This window comes from Rhinolophus hipposideros, assembly GCF_964194185.1.
Source record: "Rhinolophus hipposideros genome assembly, chromosome: 3".
Lineage (NCBI taxonomy): Eukaryota > Metazoa > Chordata > Mammalia > Chiroptera > Rhinolophidae > Rhinolophus > Rhinolophus hipposideros.
The window spans coordinates 95451958-95471929 of NC_138049.1; the positions used below are offsets into that span (position 1 = coordinate 95451958).

The following is a 19972-nucleotide window of genomic DNA, read 5'->3' on the forward strand; positions in this document are numbered from 1 at the left end:
AAACTTCACTACTATGTACTTATAAAAAATCATAACAGAGGGGCGGCCAAATGGCTCAGTTGGTTAGAGCGTGAGCTCTCAACCGCAAGGTTGCTGGTTCAATTCCCACGTGGGATGGTGGGCTGCGCCGCCTGCAACTAAGATTGAAAACGGCGACTGGACTTGGAGCTGAGCTGCGCCCTCCACAACTAGATTGAGGGACAAAGACTTGGAGTTGATGGGCCCTGGAGAAACACACTGTTCCCCAATATTCCCCAATAAAAAAAAAAAAATCATAACGGAGCTCTCTATGTACTAAGAGAAAAATATGTTCAAGGTATATATTTTAATTACTTTAAAAAATAAACTATTTATTTTAGAATAGTTTTCCATTTACAGACAAGTTATTAAGACGGTACAGAGAATTTCTGTATATCCCACACCCAATTTCTCCTATAATTAACATCTTACCTTAAGAAAGTATATTTGTTACAAGTAAAGAACCAATAGTGATATTGCTATATTGGTATTAACTGGAGTCCATACTTCATTCAGATTTCCTTAGTTTTTACGGAATGTCCCTTTTCTGTGCCAGGATCCCATCCAGTATACACCACACTTAGTTGTCTTATCTCCTCAGGCTCTTCTTGGCTCTGATAGGTTCTCAGACTTTCCTTGTTTTTGATGACTTTGACAGTTTTGAGGAGTATTGGTCAGGTGTTTTGTAAAATGTCCCTCAAGTGGGATTTGTCTGATGTTTTTCTCATGATTAGACTGGAGGTTTGGAGAAGGAAACCACAGAGACAAAATGCCCGTCTCATCACGTCATATCAAGGGTATATTGTATGAGCATGACGTCACTATTTATGTTCACTTTCATCACCTCCCTGAACTAGTGTTTGTCATGTCTCTCTACTATGAAGTTATTCTTTTCTCTCGCTTTCCATACTGTCCTGTTTGGAAGGAAGTCAGCCGATGCTTAGGGTAATGGAGAATTATGCTCTACTTTTGACACTTCCATCATTGTGTTTTGCTATCTCTTTGAGCACTTCCTTTCTGGCACTAAAAGATGCCCCCAGGCTCATCTTGTATATTTCCTGCCCCAGTCCTAGAATCAGACATTTTTCCAAGGAGCCCTGGTTCTACTTATTGGAGAATGATATTAAAAACAAAGTACTGAGCACTAGGTGTGTTCACTGGTAGTGGGGTGTTGTTGGTTTTGGGCCCTCTCAGCTAAGAGAAAGGAAATGCATGCATGTATACTAATCCCTGTATATACACATATCTATAACTGTAAAATTGCTGAGATCTACTCTCTTAGCAACTTTCAAATATGCAGTAACAGTATTGTCAACTATAGTCACCATGCTGTACATTACATCCCCATAACTATCTCTATATTAAGCTAAACATGAATTCATATTGATATTTCCAAATCTAATCTATTACCACATGGATCATTCTAACCTTTTCCCCTTGCTTATCTGGACTTTTCCCAAGATATATATTTTTTAAGTGAAAAAAGTAGGGTGCAGACTGATGTGGCCCTTAGGAGCACGGTGCTCCAACCACCTGAGCCACCGGGATGGCCCTGCTTTACTGTTTTCCACTCAGCATGTTTTCGGGCTATAAAGTTGTTGCTGTGAGGCATCTAGTCCATTGCTTCTAATTGTGGCATGGTTGTCCATGGTTTTCCTAGCACATTTTATTTTATATTTTATTGAGATAAAATTGACAGATAGCATTATATTAGTTTCAGGTGTACAACATAATGATTCTGTGTATTGAGAAATGATCACCACAATACGTCTAGTTACTATCCACCATCATACATAGTAACACTTTGTTTTTTTCTTGTGATGAGGACTTTTAAGACCTACTCTCTTAGGAACTTTCAAATACGCAGTAGAGTATTGTCAGCTGTAGTCACCAAGTTGTATATTACACCTGCATGACTTTATTTATATTATAACTGGAAGTCTGTGCCTTTTGACCACATTCGCCCATTTCACAGACTCCTCCTCACCCGCTGCCTCTGGCAACCACCAATTTGCTCTGTGTGTGTATATGAGGTTTTTATTTTTATTTTTATTTCACCTATAAGTGAGATCATATGGTATTTGTCTTTCGCTGACTTATTTCACTCAGCACAATGCCCTCAAGGTCCATCCATGTTGTTGCAAGTGGCAAAATTTCTAGCACATATTAAACACCATTTTTTTCAGAGATCAGAGGATGAAGCTATAGATGTCTTCTGTGGAACAGGAGAAGTCGAGTTGAGGCTGTTCCTCTGATGTGGTCTTTGTAGTAAAGTTCAAGGCAGAGGAGAAGGTTCTGGAGGAAGCCGGGGCAAAAGCTGTGGAGAATGGCAGTTAATCAAGAGATGAAATCAAGATTGCCACATGGCCTCAATCGAATTGGCACAACCCAGCATGAGTTGTGCAGGGTGCAGGCAGCATGGTTTCGTGCTCTTCCCCGGTAGACCTCCACCACCCAGTACTCTGAACACAGGAAATTACCATTGCCGAGACCCAGAAAAGAAGAGCAGAATGTGGTTACACACCCTTGGGAGATAGCAAGGACATAGTGAGAACAGCCTCCCAGGGCATTAGGGTGGGCAAGGAGGCACTCGAAGTTGAACTGGGATTGAGTCAGAAAGGGCTGTAGAAATGGTGAATGACGTGGGGTGCAGAGACCAGATTCGGCAGACAGGAGAAGGGAGCAGCCAGGCTGGGTTGTAGCTGGGGGGGAATTTTTAGATTTTGGATGTGAAGGAATGTGACGCAAATTTGCATACGTGTTGAATGCATGTGTTAATTAGATATGGGGGGTGCAAAAACAATGTATACAAGTGGACACTTTGGTCAACGTTGCACAAGGAGTAGTTCGCCATAATCAGAAGTGTCTGGACGCTGATGGGAACCACTTTGAGCACCTCTTGTAATTGAAGAAGTCAAACATGACTTGTATTCATCTTTTGTTATTGGTATATATTGAGTATTACAATTTTAATACAGTTTCCTTTCTTAAAATGTATATACGGGTTTTTTTGGGCACCCTCTGTATTTAGTAAATGAATGCTAATTCATCTTACATCTCTATTGCAGGGCAGCCATGTGGTAAAACTCTGAAGGTGCCGCTCACATAAACTACATGAAATGACTCCCCCTTGAGTTGTTTAGCATTCAAACTATATATGGGCTTTGCTGGAACCTGAGTGTGACAATGATGAGCTTTTCACCTAAGAATGCTTACTGCGTGCTGAGCCCTGAGCATATTGCTTCACGTTCACTGTCTCAGTTGTCCCCACGACACCACTTTGAGGTAGGCACTGTCACCCTGAATTGACAGATGAGAGAAAGGACTCTGTTCTCTGTTAGAGAAGGAAAATAACTTGTCCAAGGTCACCCAGCCAGAAGTTAGCAGCATGTCTTGGTAGGGCTAAGAGCAAGGATTAGGCTCCCCAGAACCAACTGGGACTACCCAGGACCTGTCAAAAGCTCAAAGGACCTCTTAGTTTTCAGGCCTCCCCACATGATCCCTGCCCCTGCCCCTGGGGACCTTCACTCCTTGGAGAGGAGCTCTTTGGAGAAAAGGTGGCAAAAGATAGGGGTGGAGGAATCAGTCATTAAGAGGCTTCTTGGGGTGACTGGTTAAATTAGTTGGTTAGAACGTGGTGCTAATAACACCAAGGTTGCCAGTTCAATCCCCGCACGGGCCACTGAGCTGCATCCTCCTTAAAAAAAAAAAAAAAAAAAAAATAGGCTTCTTAACACAGTATGACCTTGAGGGAAGACGAAGGGAGAGGGGGGTGGTAGGGCCAGCAGGAAATGATTCCTTAGGAGGTGGTGGGGGTGGTGATGGAAGGAGCCTGAGGCAGATTCGGTTTAATCTTTGAAGTCACAAAGGAGTGGGGGCAGGGCTCCTGCAGTTAGTCTCGAGATCAAGGGATATTGGAATGCCACCCCCCAACTAACCATAAGAGAGGTGGGTGGGTCAGTGCAAATGGACGGGAGCCTTTAGCACTGCTGTAGGAGGAAACATGAAGCCAGCTATCCTGAGAAGCAGGAAATGTACACAGATCAGGAAGGAGTTAGTCATTTGGGGTTGACAGCTCCCTAATCAAAGGAAATATGGAGGTTGTCCCTATCCAAGAGGCTGAAAAACTCGCATGCCCCAGTGTCATGCGGGAGACCCTGCTCGCTGCGCCATTTGTCATGCGGGGAGCCCTGCGAGGTCTCAGCTCCTGCTCCCCACACAAGAACACAGGACATGGTGAGGCCAAAAAGGAACACCCACGGAGCCATAGGTAGGGGAGTTGTGGGGACAAAACCCCAAAAAACAGTTTCCAGGCTCTCGGCCTCACATAGAAAGGTGCTGGCTCGGGTAGTAAATGGCCATCAACTGTGATCAGATGCCAGCAGCTGTGGCTAGTTGGCCGTCAGCTGTAACCCGTAGGCTATTGGCCACTAATATAACTGCTGTGGCTACGCTAGCAGAAAGGAATGGGGGCTAGCAAGAAGATGGTGGCTGGCAAGTGCGGACTGCTGTTAGGCAAATTATGTAGATCCTGCTTCCTGTGTCTCCAGCCCAGCCGCCAGCGAGAATATATTGGTTTGACTTCCCTACCTATGGCTCCGTGGGTGTTCCTTTTTGGCCTTACCGTGTCCTGTGTTCTTGGGCGGGGAGTGGGAGCTGAGACCCTGCACGACAAATGGCGCAGCGAGCAGGGTCTCCTGCGTGACACATGGCGTAGTCGGCAGGATACGGTGCTGGCCAAAGCTTTCCGAAGGGCAGTGGAGCAGTTTGTGCGTATGAAAGCTCAGTCTGAGGAAGACCAGGAGGAGCAGCTGCCGGAGAGCTCGATTCCCGTGGAGGGGTGGAAAGAGGTGGATGGTTCCCCAACCAGCAGAGGCCGGAGAAAGCGAAGAAAGCGAAGGTTGTTGCCGCCCTGTGGGCTGGGAACTGCTTGCTGAGGCAGCCCGGATGCGGGACTTGTCCCAGGAGGAAATGCTTGCTGAGTCCTCCGTGGGAGATGAGGGCGAGGTCAAAGTCATCCCTCACCCCCAGGACAGCCCTGGCGAATGACTATGGACTATGGGGAATTGCCTTCCATCCCTAATTTAATGGACGCTTGACTGTTTGGGAACATACCACCATGTAGTGGGACTGGGTTGATGTTTGCTTTTGTGTCTTGACTGGCCGCCATTGATAATATGTAAGCACCTTGATGTGAGCCGCTGTTGTTCCAGCACGGTACCCCGAGAGGCACAGAGAGAGAGTGGCAGTGCCCTGAGAGCCCTGGCTGTGTCCAGGAAGTTTGGCTGTGTCCAGAGAGTGGCAGTGCCCTGAGAGCCCTGGCTGTGTCCAGGAAGTCTGGCTGTGCCCAGAGAGAGTGGCAGTGCCCTGTGAGCCCTGGCTGTGTCCAGGAAGTCTGGCTGTGTCCAGAGAGAGTGGCAGTGCCCTGAGAGGCCCTGGCTGAGTCCAGGAAGTCTGGCTGTGTCCAGAGAGAGTGGCAGTGCCCTGAGAAACTCTGGCTGTGCCCGGGGAGACAGGTGGTACCCTAAGAAGCCCAGGAAGTCTGGCTGTGACCAGAAGTACTGTGGTGGTCCCCTGAGAAAACCTGGCTGTGCCCGGGGAGACAGGTGGTACCCTAAGAAGCCCAGGATGTCTGGCTGTGCCCAGAAGTACTGTGGTGGTGCCCTGAGAAACCCTGGCTGTGCCCAGAGAGCCTGGCTGTGTTCAGGATAGTGCATTCACCTCCAGGCTCCTTGCACAGGGCCCCTCGCAGAAGACGCTTGTCGCGTAGATTGTGAGGCGAGACCCTGTAGGGGTGGAGTGTGGGGACAAAACCCCAAAAAACAGTTTCCAGGCTCTCGGCCTCACATAGAAAGGTGCTGGCTCGGGTAGTAAATGGCCATCAACTGTGATCAGATGCCAGCAGCTGTGGCTAGTTGGCCGTCAGCTGTAACCCGTAGGCTATTGGCCACTAATATAACTGCTGTGGCTACGCTAGCAGAAAGGAATGGGGGCTAGCAAGAAGATGGTGGCTGGCAAGCGCGGACTGCTGTTAGGCAAATTATGTAGATCCTGCTTCCTGTGTCTCCAGCCCAGCCGCCAGCGAGAATATATTGGTTTGACTTCCCTACCTATGGCTCCGTGGGTGTTCCTTTTTGGCCTTACCGTGTCCTGCGTTCTTGGGCGGGAGTGGGAGCTGAGACCCTGCACGACAAATGGCGCAGCGAGCAGGGTCCCCTGCGTGACAGGAGTCATACTACTATACTCTCGCTGGCGGCTGGAAGCAGGAGCCACACTGTCTGCAACCTGGTGTCTACTTCTCTGCAATCTGCAACCCGCACTCCGCTGTGCTAACTGCAGTCAGCGCTTGCTAGCTGAGCCATCATCTTCTTGCTAGCCCAGCCATCATCTTCTTGCTAGCCCCCCTTTTTTTTCTGCTAGCGTAGCCACAGCAGTTATATTTAGTGGCCAATGGCTCACTGGTTACAGCTGACGGCCAACTAGCCACAGTTGATGGCCATTTACTACCTGAGCCAGCACCTTTCCACGTGAGGGCGAGAGCCTGGAAACTGCTCTCTGGGGCTCTGTCCCCACCCCCAGCGTCCGGGTCAGAGAGACCAGAGCTCTGGAAGCCATGGAGAGATCAGGAAAGATGAGAAGGACGGGAGGTGTGCTGGTGAGGAGCTGCGGCAGGTAGTCTCCAGCTTTGCATTGCAGCAGGAGGCTGGGGGCTGGGGGGCTGGGAGCATCTGGGCAGAGACGCCAAGGTCAGGACCTGGTGGACTGAGGATTCCTGGATGCTTCCTGTGAGGTCACTAGTTTGGTAGGAACAATGTTCTGTCAATAATAACTATTTGAATATGAACACCTCAAGGCAGGAGTGAATTCATCTGTGACACAGTCCTCACCCCCCTCCCAGCGTCAGTTCGTATCTGACCTGTTGGCTTTTGCAGCTGTTGGATTTTTGATTTTTTTGATTTGTTGGATTTTTTGATTTTTGACCTTTTAGACACTGGCAGTGCCACCTCTGGAGACCCCATTTTGAATGGGGAGAGGAGGAGGCTCAGGGCCCTGTGGACCCCTAACTTTGTTCAGCTCCAGTGGGGGTGCTTGCCTGCGCCCTGGCTCAGCCCTCCCCTCGGATGCTGCTCCATGGCTCTGCTCAGTACATTTCATAGGGACGTGCCTTTAGCATTCCCGGCATTGCCCATAAATGCCAACAGCATTTTGTGACAACTAGCTTTTGTGACAACCACAAATGTCTAAATGCTCCCTGAAGGTGGGGTGGTACCTTCCTGAGAACTACTGGAACCCCCTCCCCTTCCACCTCTCCCCCTAGCCCCCTCACCCCCTTGCCGGGGAAGTGACTTCCACCCCCGCCAGTCTTTTCCTGGCATAGAAACAGAGACACAGAAGCCAGTGGCATGTGCTGTTTATTATAATAATGCCCCTGAGTGAGAAAGAGGAGAGAGAGGCCATGCCAGGCAGGGTGGTCAGCAGGCAGGTGTGGGCAGGAGAAATGTGGAGAGCCTCCCCAGCCAGGGGAACTGGGGAAGTGTCACTTAATCTTTAATAAAATAGACTCAGAGAGGGAGAGAGACTACGGGGGTAAATCCAGCCACCGGAAGCCTGGCTGGGGAAAAAGAGAAACACTTTGAGCTGGGAGGGTGGGCATGAATGAAGGTCCACTGCTAGAGTAAGCATGGCATCTGGGCCCAAGTGCTGCTACTGGAGCCCATTCCGTCAGCAGAGACTGCAGAGCTGAGAGCTGCAAAGAGTACTCGTCCCCCTGGGGCAGAACCCCCGGTGGGCGGGTGGTGGCGGTGGTAGTGAGCCAGGCTCCTGAAGCCCCTCTAGCCCCACATGGTTATTTGCAGCCACTGTGGGGAGAGAAGCAGCAGATGGGAGAGGTGGGGGTGAGGCAGGATGGCTGGAGAGAGCCATGGGTGGGGGCGTGGTAAGCTCCCTTCCATGTACCTGGTTCAGGTTCAAGTGAATATGGCCAGTATTCTTGGGGTCCATGGTTAGAAAGTATGCTGTTTGGGGGAGGAATCAAGGGAGGCGGGGTTGAGAGCTGAGTCAGTGGTTTGAAAGACCCACTCCCCACCAGGGAAGTTGTCAGAGGGTGTTAGAGGCTGTCCCTTGCTGCTCCCCAGCTAAACCCGCCACCTCCCAACCACGCAGAGGATTAATGACAACAACTCAGAAAGTTGCTCTGATCCAAGCCCAGTTCTGAGTGCTATCCATAGACTAACTCATTTAATCTGTGCCTCCATCTCATGGGGGCATGACTATTATTATCTCCATTTCATAGGTGAGGCAACAGAGGTACAGAGAGATAAAGCGACTTACTCAAGGCACAGAGCCAGCAAGTGGTGGAGCTAGGGTTTGAACCCAGATTATCTGAATCCTATAAGGGGGAGCGGTTCTAGAGCAGAGCTCCTCCTGTGGGTGTGTGGGAGACGGCCAGGGGTCCCCCGCCTAGGATGCAGACTCACTGAACATGGCCTTCAGCCTCAGGAAACAGCTGACGAAGCTGTCAAAATCCATGATCATGTTCTCATTTGCATACCTGGCCACCATCACCTGCGTCACCTTGTTCGTCACCTTGATGCCTGGGAGAGAGAGGAGTGTGCAGGGGGAACAGTCTAGCCCTCTGACCACTGCCTCCCCCTCCTCCAGACCCCTGCCCACCTGCTTTCTCAATTGCCAAGCGCATCTCATAGGAGTTCAAGGTGCCTGAGTTGTCCTGGTCACACTCTCGGAAGATGTCCTGAAGGAACACAGAGATAAGGTAGCGCCATAATGCATAGCATGGTGGTTGAAAGAATGAAACAACACACCCCGTTCTTGTGTGTGTGTGTGTGTGTGTGGTCAGGGGCTCCAGTTCTAGCTTCATCCTCACTAATCCCCATCCCTCTTGAGGACCTCCCTTTTTCACCCACATGAACTGCCCCCCTCCCCGAAGCCCGTTACCGTCCATTTCTTGATTTTTTTCCATAGGATCTGGAACTCCAAGAGCCCCAGCTTGCCAGAGCCATCTTTCTGGGGAGGCGTGGTCAAGGATATCAGAGGCGGAGTGAGGGGTCATTGTGGGGGCAGAGAAGCAGAGGGACTCACAGGGTGGGGGACAAGACCACGGGGTGCTGGCTGGTAACTATGGTAACAGCCAGAAAAACTGGCGTCTTTTGCTGCCTTGAGAGTCTACTCCCCATCAGGAAGGAGGCCATGGCTGGCCAGAGAGGTGACGCCCTCCGCTGGCCAGGTGGAGGGGTAGGGGGACAGGGGCGGAGAACACTAGACAGGACCCCCCACTGGACAGGAAGATACATCCAAGATGTTGATCATCCGGCGACACACGTCCAGGCTGAAGCCCTTGCTCTTAAGGTTACTGACTGTGAGGGAGGGAAGAGGCAGGAGCAAGAGAAGGGGTGAGTGGGGGTGAGGGGGGCTGCAAAGAGAGGTCAAGGCGGGGAATGCAGTGGGGAAAGGGCTGTGAGCAGCAGGGCTGGAACACTCACGTTTGAAGATCACCTTGTTGAGCAGCCTTTGTAGCTCGTACACGCCTATCTCCTTGCCCTAGGAAAGGGGACCGTAAACCCCTGCTCTGGCCCCTTCAGCTCCCGTCCACCTCCTTTCCGCGCCCAGCTCTCAGCCTCTCACCTCTCCTGCCACTATCTCAAACAAATGTTTGAAATCTTCGTCTATATCTTCCTCAGAGATGTTCTCCTGAAGGGAAAGGAGGGGGAATCGGCCCCAGTACAGGAAGTTCCTTTATCCCTCGGCCCCCCAGAGCCTTCCCCTGATTCCCTAACCCCAGAGCCTTCTCTCACCTCTTGGAGTAGCTCAGCACAGTTGGCTTCATCCATTTCCCTGGGCAAAAGTCAATGAAGCTCAGGGGTTACCAGAGGTCAGAGAGACAGGGATTTCAGTGGGGTGGTTAGGGGGTTTGTCATATCGTATATCTGAAGCAATATAGAAAAGGCCCCATGGCATCTGGGTTCTGGTTCTGGCTCTGCTACTAACTGGGACTTCCCCTCCTCGTGCCTCAGTTTCTCTGACTGTAAAATAGGGATAGGATAGGAAAGGACCAGAAGACTGCTCCCTGAGTTTGGTATCTTATAGCTCTTGGGCAGGTGACCTTGGAGCAACGAGGAGGGGCCCCTCACCAGGATTCGCTGTGCTTCTCCGTGAAGACCCGAAGCAGGAAGTCAACATCCCTGTGTGGTTCAAAGGTGGAGGGAATGATGATATATTCCCCTGGAGGCAGCTGGAGATGGCTGCTCACCTCCCGTGTGTTGGTGAAGATCTCCGAGAAGCCGTTATCCTGATACTTCGTGAAGAAGTCCTTCTTCAGGTGGATATCCTGGATGTTCTGCAACTACATGTGCCCTGGAGGTGGGTTCAAGGCTGGCCTGGGACGGCTGGGAGAGAGGGACCCCCAAGGTGAAGCTTGGTGGGGTAGGCATCTCCGCCAACTGACTGGACATCGCCCAGCTGGCAGGTAACCCCGGTGTGGGCTCTTCTTTCTCCGACTCCCACCCAGGGCCTGAGGGGGCTGGAACCCTAACCCAGGGGCGCCCAGAGCCCTTTGCCAAATTCCACCCTTTTCCCATGCACAGGCATCCTGGCCACGATCAAGCCCAACGTCTCTGTACCTCCTTTGGAACCTGGGAAGGGAAGAGACAGGAGGATCATCGGGATGGTGAAGGGGCTCAGGCCTGTGGAATGTCCATAGTGTGTGTGTGTGAGTGCGTGTGTGAGTGTGTGTGTGTGAGTGTATATGAATGTGAGTGTGTGTGAGTGAGTGTGTGTGTATGTGAGTGTGTGTGTGTGTGTGTGTGTGAGTGTGTGTGAGTGTGTGTGTGTGTTGGGCAGGGGTGTATTAAGGCACTGGGACACTGGTGATGGGGTAGGGTGTGGGCTCTGAGAGCTAAAAGTCCTAGAATTAATCCTTCTTCGGCTTTGGACAGCAAAGTACAGTTTACACAGTGCTTTGCCAGGGGGAGATTTTTACCACTGCAGGTTAAGGACAGGAAACAGACTCCCCAAAAGGTGAGGTAACGTGCCCCATTTTACACTGCTCAAAAATGAAAAGAGCTGGGGTGAAAATCTAGGAAAGCACTTTCCTAAACATGAGCATTTCCATGGAACGCTCATATCCTGCAGGAAGCTATCTAATAGGGGATTATGAAATTGAGGATTGAGCACAATTACATTTGTAGAAAGGAGAGTGAAACCAAGATACACAGATTGCCCTCCTGAGGGAATGACTAGAACCGTTAATATGCTGATGGCACTGGAGAGCTCTGGGTGGGGGGAAAAACATAGCCTTTCCCAGAAGGAGTGCGTCTAACCTTGCAAATGTTTTGAAGTGTGTCTGTTAAGTTAGCCTGGGGGACTCATGGCCTAGGAGAAGTACCCGGCTTGTGTCTATTTTGTTCACTATTGACCCCCCCGAGACTGGACTGGGTCCCAGCATACAGTAGCTGTTCCATAAATACTCGTTGAATATAGAAGAGAATGAACAAACAGCCATTTCTAGGATTTTGCAAAGCATGGTTTGGGAAATACTTGTGGGGATTTCTCTTGGCCGCTGGAGGTTCTTGGTGGGACATCTGGGGGGAGGCTTGGTGGTGGGGGCTTGTGCAGAAATCTCGGCGTGTCTGGGAATCAGGACACAGGCTCTGCTGCTGACCCCTGCCTGTGTGAACTTGGGCAAGTGACCTCACCTCTCTGGCTCTCAATCTCCTTTACTATTCACAAGGCCCTTGGACCGATGCCTGGCACAAAGGAAGTGTTACCTACGTGTTTTAGATTAAAAAGTCTGTTAAAAGCAAACTGTGGGCCTGTCTCAAAAGCACAATGCACTACTTAAGAAAGGGCCAGGGCTGTGGAGCCTGTGGGAGAGGGTGCCGCTCCCAAGTGGGCAGTGGCCCCGGGGGTGAGGCCAGGAGAAGGAGCGAGAGTGGCTGAGGGGTCAGCTGGGGCGCCCACCGTGTAGATGACAAAACCAATGGTCTGCAGCTGGGCTCCTTGGGGCCGTGCCTGCCGCCAGTTCTTCTGCATCAGAGCTACCAGGCAGGTGCAGACGGCTTCTTCACCCTCTAGGTCATCATCCTCCTCGGGAAGAGAGATCCGAAACTGGGGGTTGGTCCAGAAAGTGTCTGTGGAGGAAGTAGGTCAGGAGGACTCAGCCCTTCCCAGGGTGCACCGGCTTCCCAGCCACAAGCCTGCCTCCCCTGCAGAGCCCGATGGCCCCGGACCCCAGCATGGACACGGACCCCCGTGACCCTGGGTCCCCAGCCGCCCTGCGCTCTCAATCCCTTCGCCCACCAGGGTGGTTCCTGCAGCCCCCCGCGGTGCTGCCCCGCCGCCAGCTGCCCTCGTAGAAGGTGGTGTGCCAGCAGCTCTTGTAGTCTCCAGAGAGGGCATCGGGCATCAGGCTGCAGATCTCCAGGGATGTGAAGTTCTTCAGGAAATCTTGGTAGGACATCCTGTGATGCAGGGCGTGGGTGCTAGAGCCCATCGGCGGCACACCCCTTCCCAGGAGCCTCCACGTCCAAGGCGCAGGTGGGACGGTGGGGGTGGGGAGAGGATGGGATGGGCTGTGGGGGGAGAAGGAAGCCCACCCAAGCCACACTGACCAGAACTCCCCATCCTCCATCTTGTGCAGCAGCTGCTTCCGGATGCCGGGGGACACCTCTTCCCACTCACTGGCACTAGAGCAGAGACAAGTGAGGGGGAGGAGGTAAGGGAGGGGCTGTAGGTCAGGAGGCACCTGCTTTCTCCCCAAGACATTCCCTCACCCCTGAATGCCTGCCTACAGGGGTTCCTGGCTCAGCTGGAGAATCGAGAGGGGAGGAATGCAACCTGGTGCACCCGTGGGTCCCTCTGTGGCACGGCCTGGCTCATGGGCCTGCTGTGTGCTCTGCCTCTCACCTGGGCAGGGCCACCTACTTGTCACTCCAGGCTCCATTCCACTCAATGCGGCCCCAGGGATTCCGGACCCGAATCAGTGTTTCCATCCTGCCTCGGTACCAGACCTGGGTGGGGTGTGCCGTGAAGGTCAGGAGCAAGGGGGCATGAGGAAGTTCTCTTCCCTCACACGCCTCTCAGGGTAGGGGACAGCTGTAAGACTCACATCCTGAAGCCCAGTCACTGAGTAAGCATGTCCTCTCACCAGCCTCCTCTGGGTCATGGATTCCAAGTCACTGTCGCTGGTGATCTACAGAACAGAGAGGAAAGAGAGGAATTCAGGACCTGGTCAGAAGGATTGCGACGCCTGACCAGAGGGGAGAACGCTCCGGGCTCATTTCTTGAAGATGAAACTTTGTATTTGCAAATCATTGTAGACTCACATGCAATTGTAAAACATACTACAGAGCAATCCCATGCACCCCATATCCAGGGCCCCCTTTGTGCAAAGACTAGTACAACATCAAAACCAGGGGGTTGGCGTGGACGCAATCTATCAATCTTTTCCAGACTCCCCCACTTTTTCTAGCACGTGTGTGTGTTCTGTGCGCTTTTATCACATGGGTAAGTTTGTGTACCCCCCACCATAGTCACGGTACAGATTTCCATCCCCACAAACACCCCTTGTGTTGTGCTTTTATAACCACACCCACCTCTTTCTTAAGACCCTCCTCCCTCACCTCCGACAACCACTAATATGCTTCCTGTTTTTTTGTTTTGTCATTTCAAGACTGTCATATAAATGGAGTCATATAATACAGAACCTTTAAGGATTGGCTTTATTTTTCTTTAAGAGATTTTTTTAAAGTCATTTTGCTAGTCATAAGCGAAAGTGCTCGAATACTTTCCTCCCCCCCATTTAAAAAAAAAAACACCAACTTTTATTTAAGTGTGTTTTTCCAGGACCCATCAGCTCCAAGTAGTTGTTTCAATTTCGTTGTGGAGGGCGCAGCTCACAGTGGCCCAGGTGGGGATGGAATCGGCAACCCTGCTGCTAAGAGCATCAGGCTCTAACCAACTGGGCTAACAGGCTGCCAGGGATTGGCTTTTTTTTGATTCAGCACAATTCCCTTAAGATTTGCCCAAGTTGTTCGTGTGTCAATAGTTCATTTTTTTTTTTATTGCTGAGTGTGTGCAGCACAGTTGAACTATTCACCCTTTGAAGGACATCTAGGTTGTTTCCAGTTTCTGGCTATTACAAATAAAGCTGCTATGTTCAGGCTTTTGTGTGGACATAAGTCTTCATCCCCCAAGATTACATGCCCAAGATTGCAATTGCCAGGTCATACGGTAGCACTCTAGGTTCACTTATTTATTTGAACAAATATTTGTTGGGTATCTATTGCATACCAGGCACCATACTAAGTTGCAGGATCCAGCAGCGAATAAAACAAAGTCACTGCCTCCTGGAATGTGAAAACTGTCTGGAGAACAAAGGCTATGAATAAATGCATAGATAAGTAAGGCAGTTTCACATCATAATTTCCAAGTAGAGAGCAGCTAATTTAGATTGGAAAGCAGGAAAGACTAGTCTGAGGAAGGGGCATTTGAATTGAAACGTGAATGAGAAGGCGCTATCTATGCAGGTATCTGGGGAAAGAACTTCTGGTGAGAGCAACAGTAGGTGCAAAGGCACTGAGGCAGGATCAAGCATGGCTTACTTCGATGGAGCAACCCATGAGGGAGGATCGATGTGTGGCCTTCCTAAGTATTCGCAGCAGGTTCTTAGGGGGCCTCTGGAGTTGGAAGTTATGGGTCACACCCCCTGTGAAGTCCTCAAAGCCCTCTACCGTGTTGCCCCCTGACAGTGCTTCATAGGACCCGCTCAGCCTGTGGGCACAGAGAGAGCACTGTTCAGGTTCTGGGATAGAGATGTGAGCTTGGACATCAAAGGGTGTGGTGAGGGAAGGGAAGGATGCCCTGCCTACCCCCTGCCCCTTCCCTGGATGCCAGCTGCCCCCATATCTGCCAACTGGTGGGGCAGGTTTGGAGGCAAACACAGTTCCTTGGCTCAGGTCACTCACTTGGCATACGCTTTCTCCAGCAGGGCACTCCAGAACTCAGTGCCCTCGCCTGAGTGCACGAACACCAGTTTGCCATTCTTTGTGGGTAGCCGGTCATCCACCACCACGTCCACCCACTGCCCAAATTGCCAAATCTGTAGGCAGCAAGATGGACCTCAGCGGGGCATGGGACATCTGTCTGCCCCAGGACCCGCCTCCAAGCACGTGCATATCACACACACACACACACACACACACACACACACACACACACACACAGTCCTTGTGTGAGAAGTCTGTTACACGAACGCCTCCTGGTGGCCATAGTCAGTGACACACCAGTGTTAGAGAGCCCACTCTCCAGAAAGGCTGACTAGAGAGTGAAAGGCAATGGAAAGCATAAACCGCACCCCCACCTCATTTCCAGGTCATGCCATGGCCTCCAGAGGGACTCCACCCATCTTTTGACTTTGGCTGGACTTTAGGATTTCTGAGGTCTTAAAAACCCCTGTGATTCTCAGAAATATTTTATGATATGGGGAATTCATCCATATGTCACTAAATTTAAAGAGCAGATTGCCAGACTTATGTGACACAGACTCCCAAAATCACATACACACACATATGTATATGTACGTGTGTGCGTATGTACTGAGAGAGAAAGAGAGAGAAGGAGGAAGAGGAGGAGAAGGAGAAAGAGAAGGAGAGCCACAACCGATAACAATTATTTTGGGAGGGGGTTTAAAAAAATTGGTAAAGAGATTTTTAGTGATTTCTTTACTGAGCAGATAGTTCTCTGATAATAGGCAAAACCCCACCCTAATAAATGTCATTTTTCAAAAAGAAAAAAGGTAAACTTCAAAGCACGTACTAATTCTCTCCCTCCCTCCCTCTGTCCCCCCCACCATGCATCCCACAGATCACCCTTCACCTGAAAATGGAAGATTCCAGCATAGTTTTTCTGGAAGCTCTGCTCCTTGGGTACCACGCGGTACAGCAGTTTGGGGCATGTGGTAAGGGAACCAATGGCAGCCAGAAGCCAGCAGTCCCCTGGAAAGACAGGCAGGGGCTCCCCTGCTGAGCACTCCCGTGTGTATGTAGGTCCCAGAATCCAAGCCCTGGAGGAGCAGCCCCTCCCTGGCAGACTGTCCTGCTACAGAAGCAAGTATGGAGAAGGAGGGCTGAAGGGACAGGCCCTGCGGAGGGGGTAAGCCTCTCTCCCATTTCTGTCAGGCGAGGGATTTGCAAAGCAGAGCCACATGCTTTTGTTTGGAGGTTTGGGTGGGGGGAGGAATTTTTGGCCTTGGTCTTGCTCCTCACTCTGGGACTTGCTTTCTTCGGGAGGGAGCCAGTTGTCTCTCATCCGTTCAACAAACCCAGTCAGCTTCCCCCATGCCCCCCACATGCACCTCATGATTACACTGGTGTAGAGATCAAGCCCTCTCTCCCCGATATCACCCACATACTATTGGAGACCCAAGGGGCTCAGGGGCAGTATGCCTGGTCTGAGGTCGTCCGTCAGCATCTCTCCTGGGGATCTCAGACCTGGAAGCTCTGCTCCTTGGGTACCACGCGGTACCTGGTGTGAGGACTTTGAGCCAGGCTGAGGCTGAGGGGACTGGGAAAGCTGTGGCCTCTGGAGGCCTGAGACACGCAGGAGGGAGGCAGAGGGTAGGGAAGGAAGGTTAAGGGCAGCTCCTCTGATATCCAGCCCAAGGCTCTCCAGCCTAGTGAGCCCCAGCGGCAGCTGTGGGAGCTAAGCTCTCCTTGGCCTCTGCCATGCCCACACCTTGCCCTCTTCTCTGCTGCATATGCGACAGAATTCAGCCCACCCTGGCCTTTTTCCTAAAGATGCAATGAAGGGTTTGGAGGAAACTGGAATAGGGCCAGGTTTAGGGAGGAAAATATCTCTTGGGACTGCCCATAGGAGCCAGTGGGAGAGTAGGCTGGGGGGGCTCAATGCCTCTTTATTTGATACCTGAGACAGAGGAAGTTCTGACACCTGCAGTGGCTTTAAAATACTCCTACGTCAAGTTCTTTCACATGCCTCCCCTCCTTGTCCTCCCCTTGAGTGTGGGCCAGGTTTTGTGCTTGCTTCTAACAAGCAGAATGTGGTGGAGGTTACTTTACCGTGTGTGTGTGTATGTGTGTGTATGTGTGTGTAAGGTGTGAGTGTGTGTGTGTGAGGTGTGAGTGTGTGTGAGTGTGTGAGAGGTGAGTGTGAGTGTGTGTGAGGTGTGTGTGTGCGCGCGCGTTCTGAGACTAGGTGGTAAAAGCATTATGGCTTCCGCCTTGTTCTCTCTTGGCTCACTCACTCCGGGAACAGCCAGCTACTGTGTGGTGTGGACACTCGGGCCCCCGCCTGCTGTGTGAGCACACCCCTAGAAGCAAATCCTCCAGCTCCCACCAAACCTTCAGGTGACTGCAGCCCAGACTGGCATGTAGGCTGCAGCCTCCTGAGACCCTGAGCCAGAAACGTCCGGTTGTGCTGCTTCCGAATTCCTGCCCACAGAAACTGTGAGACGATGTCACATTTGTTGTTTCTTGAAGGCACTGAAGTCTTGGGGTAACTTACTGTGTGGTGGTCGATAACTAATATATCACCCTAGCTTACTCCCAAACTTAGATTGCAGCAGGTGGGGGTGGAATCCAGATTAGGAGGGGAGCAGAAAGAACCACCTGACACTCTCATTACCATCTCCTCAGAAGGGGATTCTGAAACTAGGGGTCCCAGTTCCCCAACCTTCACAGACACTTTGGTATTCTGCCTCCCACCCCAGCCCTCTGCCCCAATTCACCCCTGCCCGCCCCCAGTGGAGACCGGCTTTCTGCTCCCCACTCACCGAGTACCCCCTGGCAAATGTCGGTCGTGGTGATCTCATCCACAATGAAGCGAGGATCGCTTGTGATTTCCTGCAAGGAACGAATAAAGGTTTGAGGGAGCCCAGGACCCCCCTCCCCAATCTCCTTCCCACCTTTCCTGGAGAATGATGCCAACCTCCAAGTTCTAGGGGAAAACACCGATAGGGGAGGGGAGAGAGTGCAGGACCAGGTTGTTACAATTACAGGTTGGAATGGCAAAGGTCGGTAAGTAACTTTCCCAGGGGTTACCTGAGATGTTTTGCTTAAGCATGTGCAGAACTGTCCACAGCCCTGATGGAGGGGTAGCTTCGTGCCAAGGCAAGGATAGGGCTATGAATGACTGGAAATTATCGAAGTGACTTGGGCATCACTACAATCCTCCCCTCACCCCAGGAGTCCATGCCTTCCCTCCAGGTACCCACACCAGGCCGCTTCCAGAAGATGTTCTGCACATTTTTGGAGTTGGGGCCCAGTTCCTTGAAGCCCAGTGAAGTGGGTTCGGCAGGGAATATGGGGTCCTGGAACAGTTCCCCCTTCCTCAGACAGAGTGCTTGCAGCTCCTCGAAGCTCTGGTTACTGTAGTTCCGGGCCTTGTGGTGTTGGCCCATGCCCTGGGCCTTGAGTCGGTTCTGGCTTATATGAGCTGCCATTCCCTTCTCGGTGAACATGGTCTCCACTTAATCATAAAAAGACAAATAACCCAATTAAAAAATAGGCAAAGGATCTGAATAGATATTTTTCTAAAGAAGATACACAAGTGACCACTAATCACATGAGAAACTGTTCAACATCTTTAGACACCGGACAAGTGCAAACCAAGGCCATAATGATAAACTACTTCACACTCACTAGGATGGCTCTAATCAAAGACTAATAATAACAAGTGTTGGTGAGGATGTGGAGAAATTGGAAGCCTCATATACTTCTGGTGGGTGTGTAAAAAGGTACAGACACTTTGGAAGACAGTCTGGCAGTTCCTCAAACAGTTAAACATAGAGTTACTATGTAAACTAGCAATTCTACTCCCAGGAATATAGCCAAGAGATATGAAAATGTATGTCCATTGAAAACCTTGCACACACACACACACACAAAAAAAAACAAAACAAAAAACAACCAACCAAACAAAAAAAACCTTGCACACAAATGTTCGTAGCAGCATTATTTACAATACCCAAAAAATGAGAAAAAAACCCCAAATGCCATCAGCTGATGAATGGACAAACAAAATGAGGAATATACAGTGCCTGGCCCAGCAGGGGCTCAGAAAAGCTTTTGGTGGACGGATGAATGAATGAATGAACGAATGCCTTGCCTTGCACTGTAGTTTGCAAATCCACATTTTCTCTCTCCTGCCCTGCCCAGCCCCCCAACTCTCTGTCTCACTCTAGTCCCCGATGTACTATATATTTTATTATTTTCCTCCCTTACTAGATTGGAAGAGCATGAGGATAGGGAGTTTTGTATGTTTTGGTTGCTGTTGTATAGAGCACATAGCAAGTGCTCAATAAACGTTTTGAACACTGTTCCCTGGCAGCTCCTGGAAAGGAGGAGGTTTGTGCACCTTAGCTCCTGCACAGGAAGAGGGCCCAATAATGATCCTGTGAAGGGATAGACGGGTGTGTGGCTCATCCATGGGACCCTCTGTTCCATCAGAGAGATCCCCCCCCACACCTTTGCGCAGGTGCCCAGTAAATGGTGGGACTTGCAAACTCTAACCCAGTACTGCCAACAGGCCGTGCCTGGGAACCAAAAAGGGCTCCGCTTAACCCAGGGAGTCCAGAGCACTGGTATGGGCGATGGGCAGAGGTCCTGGCCACAGGATAAGGGTCTCTTTGGGGTCCCCTTGGGGTCCTGAGGCCTGGAGGCGCCCAGCCCCACTTACTGGTCATAAGGATTAGGGTGAGTTTGCTGAAGAAAGACTTGGGATTCTGTCCTTTGCTTCTTCCGCACAGCCTGTCGCTTGTGATGAGAAGATATTAGGAACCCTCCCTTCGTTAGAAAAATAACTAGCACTTACATAGCATTTATAAAAATAATAGTTAACAGTGTTTGAAAGCTCAGAACATGCGTGGCATGGTTCTAAACACTTTATGTGCATTAACTCATTGAATCCTCACGACACCCTCTTG

General features: G+C 50.8%; 1 protein-coding gene across 1 annotated transcript; it reads right to left on the reverse strand.

Moving 5' to 3' along the window:
• Nucleotides 1-7850: 7850 nt before the first annotated feature.
• On the reverse strand, nt 7851-18508 carry CAPN11 (calpain 11; the record flags this gene model as incomplete). Its single annotated transcript, XM_081042300.1, has 21 exons — nt 7851-7877; nt 7975-8033; nt 8496-8612; nt 8692-8770; nt 8974-9042; nt 9328-9392; nt 9519-9576; nt 9661-9726; nt 9831-9870; nt 10167-10378; nt 10656-10667; nt 11995-12164; nt 12334-12494; nt 12645-12719; nt 12958-13043; nt 13142-13225; nt 14637-14805; nt 15000-15133; nt 15910-16028; nt 17822-17891; nt 18263-18508. 21 exons carry the CDS (start codon nt 18506-18508, stop codon nt 7851-7853), a joined length of 2118 nt encoding a protein of 705 aa, XP_080898426.1.
• Between the last annotated feature and the right edge of the window lie 1464 nt (nt 18509-19972).